General features: G+C 38.7%; 2 protein-coding genes across 2 annotated transcripts; one reads left to right on the forward strand and one right to left on the reverse strand.

Annotated features, from left to right (window-relative positions):
- Positions 1-5: 5 nt before the first annotated feature.
- On the forward strand, positions 6-953 carry LOC112505481 (heat shock cognate protein 80-like; the record flags this gene model as incomplete). The annotated part of the gene is made up of 1 exon (XM_025109382.1): positions 6-953. A coding segment is annotated over one exon (762 nt), but the record flags the coding sequence as incomplete, so codon positions are not given.
- A 958-nt stretch (positions 954-1,911) lies between these two features.
- LOC112505480 (calcineurin B-like protein 3) lies at positions 1,912-2,698 on the reverse strand. The gene is made up of 3 exons (XM_025109381.1): positions 2,580-2,698; positions 2,384-2,496; positions 1,912-2,133 (listed from the first exon to the last, which is right to left on the reverse strand). The coding sequence occupies exons 1-3, from the start codon at positions 2,649-2,651 to the stop codon at positions 2,076-2,078; spliced, it is 243 nt and encodes an 80-aa protein (XP_024965149.1). The 5' UTR covers positions 2,652-2,698; the 3' UTR covers positions 1,912-2,075.
- Between the last annotated feature and the right edge of the window lie 66 nt (positions 2,699-2,764).

Here is a 2,764-nt window from a genome sequence, read left to right on the forward strand (position 1 = left end):
CTAGCTTGAAGGACTACGTGACGCGAATGAAAGATGGTCAAAACGAAATCTTTTACATCACGGGTGAGAGCAAGAAGGCCGTAGAGAATTCCCCATTCCTCGAGAAGTTGAAAAAGAAGGGATACGAAGTCCTCTATATGGTGGACGCGATTGACGAGTATTCCGTGGGCCAGTTGAAGGAATTCGAAGGAAAGAAGCTCGTTTCCGCCACCAAAGAAGGTCTAAAGCTTGAAGAAACCGAAGACGAGAAGAGGAAGCAAGAATCTTTGAAGGAGAAATTTGAGGGTCTGTGCAAGGTGATCAAGGATGTGTTGGGCGACAAGGTGGAGAAGGTGGTCGTATCGGACCGCGTAGTCGACTCTCCGTGCTGTCTGGTGACGGGGGAGTACGGATGGACGGCGAACATGGAGCGAATCATGAAAGCGCAGGCTTTACGTGACGCAAGCATGGCGGGGTACATGTCGAGCAAAAAGACGATGGAAATAAACCCAGAGAACGCAATCATGGAGGAGTTGAGGAAGAGAGCGGATGCGGATAAGAACGACAAGTCGGTGAAGGATTTGGTGCTGTTGCTGTTTGAGACGGCACTGTTGACATCTGGGTTCAGTCTTGATGAACCAAACACATTTGGAAACAGGATTCATAGGATGTTGAAACTTGGGTTGAGCATTGATGATGATGAAGCAGGTGAAGGTGATGCTGATATTCCTGCTCTTGAAGAAGCAGATGTTGATGCTGAAGGCAGCAAGATGGAGGAAGTCGACTAAAAAATCTATTGTTTTTGAAGGTTTATTATTTGGTGCTTTTTGAAATAGTTTGGCAAACTGCTGTTTTTGTATCGTTTGTCTGTTGGGAATACACGTATTTCAGTTTTTTACCGGGTGGCTTCTTTTAACACACACCGACACTTGTTCAACTTAACGAGTTGAGTTCTATAATGTTTGACTCGCTCGTATGGGAGCTTGATTAAATCCTTTCGAGCCTGCACCTTTTATGTGTTTACAGTATAGAGCCAATAAATGAGCCAATTGATCTTGAGTTTAAACTCAATATTGGAAAAGTATTTGAGTTTGTGAACCCCGTAATATCATTCCACGTTGTTTATGAAACGAAAAATGAGTTGTTTGTTTATCTCATGATAGTTCATTAAGAGGCCGTCATTGAATCGTTAAGAGATAAATCTTGCTTGCCTAAAAAAATCTGTCTTTTAATTGTTTTAAAATCTTTTGAATAATTTTGTATTTTGGATCTTACTTATATTTTATTTTGTATTATATAATTAAAGTCTCTTAAGTTGTTCAATGTTTTCAAGTTATCACCAAAAATCATGTCATTTCATTTATTGAAGGGTAAGTTATGATTTTCGTTCATTATGGTTGTTAATAATTTCAATTTTCGTCTTTATGATTTAGAAATTGTGACTTTTGTCCTTGTGGTTTTACAATTTATTGTTCTTTTCATCCTAGGACTAATTCCTATCTTAAGTACAAGGGACCAAAATTATAAATAACTATAAATTACAGGGACCGAAACAACAATAAATTATACATCACAAGGACGAAAACTGCAATTTTTGTACCATAACGACGAAAATCAAATTTTTTTAAGGCCACGGGGATAAAAATCATAATTAACTTCTTATTTAATCAAGTTTTCAGATTTTGATAATCTTTTGATGGTTTGAATTCAGAGTGAGACCAGTCTGTTTTCGTGACACCTGTGAGACCACTTTTATACGTTTGATCTTCACAGCAAAACGTTGTGAAGGTTAAAAAAGCCGAACCTTCACAGCAAAAACACTGTGAAGGTTACCTATACATGCGTTTTGCTGTGAAGTTTCAACTGTAAAAAGGTGGTCTCACGTGATCCCAATAGGTTACTGTTTTAGCTTCTAGAGTTTCGGAAAATATATTACAAAAGATGTACTTTAGACGGAAAACGAAAAAACATGTCTTTGAGAAAGTGCGTGAACAAAATGGCAAATGTTTTATATGCATAATTGACGTCTAATAAAAGTACACAAACAGATCACCGGAGCAAAACTTGTCAAAACAAACCAGAAAGCGTAAACACCATCAGCTATCCTCAACTCTCGAGTGAAAAACAAAGCTCGGGAATGTTGTCGTGATATCCCTGTCAAAAAATGTAACCAACTCAACATCTACACTTCACAAATGAACCAACACGTTCGCTATAACAAAACCAATATATCCAACTTAAGGTGGGGAGTCGGGGGAGGGTAAGATATATGCGGACCTGACATCTGCTACTAAAAGTAAAGTGGTTGTTTCCATTAAGACCCCGACTTGTGAAAGTGTAACAAAGAGAGAATACGCAAATCCGTAAGCATAAGCTAAAATAAAGTTGAATAATATGAGCTTACTTGAGGTACTGAAGGGTCATATTCTTCAAGAGGGACGGATGTCGTAGCACAAGGCTTCTCCATTCTTCCTTATCGATCTTCCCGTCATGTTTCGTATCCGCTTCCTCAAACGTCTAAACAATCACATTCATTTCGAGAATCATCCCTTGGTCGTTGTACAGTTAAAGGCACCGGAAAATGGAATTAGTTGAAGTACCTTATCAATGATGCTCTCAATTACATCACTGGAAAGATTCATGCCAGATTCAGCAAGAGTAGCCACCACCATTTGCTTCACCTACATGTCACAAATCCAAACAAATTATTCACTCCCATACCATACTAAACTCTGGTACTAGACTTTAGATAGGAATAAGGGTTTTTTTGGGGGCGCTCAATCAA

The sequence above is a fragment of the Cynara cardunculus genome, unplaced genomic scaffold, assembly GCF_001531365.2.
Source record: "Cynara cardunculus var. scolymus isolate 2C unplaced genomic scaffold, CcrdV1 Un_Scaffold_11315, whole genome shotgun sequence".
NCBI classification, from domain to species: domain Eukaryota; kingdom Viridiplantae; phylum Streptophyta; class Magnoliopsida; order Asterales; family Asteraceae; genus Cynara; species Cynara cardunculus.

Excerpts from the sequence above, each read along its gene's own strand:
- LOC112505480 (XM_025109381.1), bottom strand. The coding sequence starts at position 2,651 with ATGGTGGTGGCTACTCTTGCTGAATCTGGCATGAATCTTTCCAGTGAT. Across the intron at positions 2,497-2,579 it reads TTGAGAGCATCATTGATAAG|ACGTTTGAGGAAGCGGATAC; the intron begins GTACTTCAACTA and ends GTGATTGTTTAG. Across the intron at positions 2,134-2,383 it reads ATGACCCTTCAGTACCTCAA|GGATATCACGACAACATTCC; the intron begins GTAAGCTCATAT and ends ATTTTTTGACAG.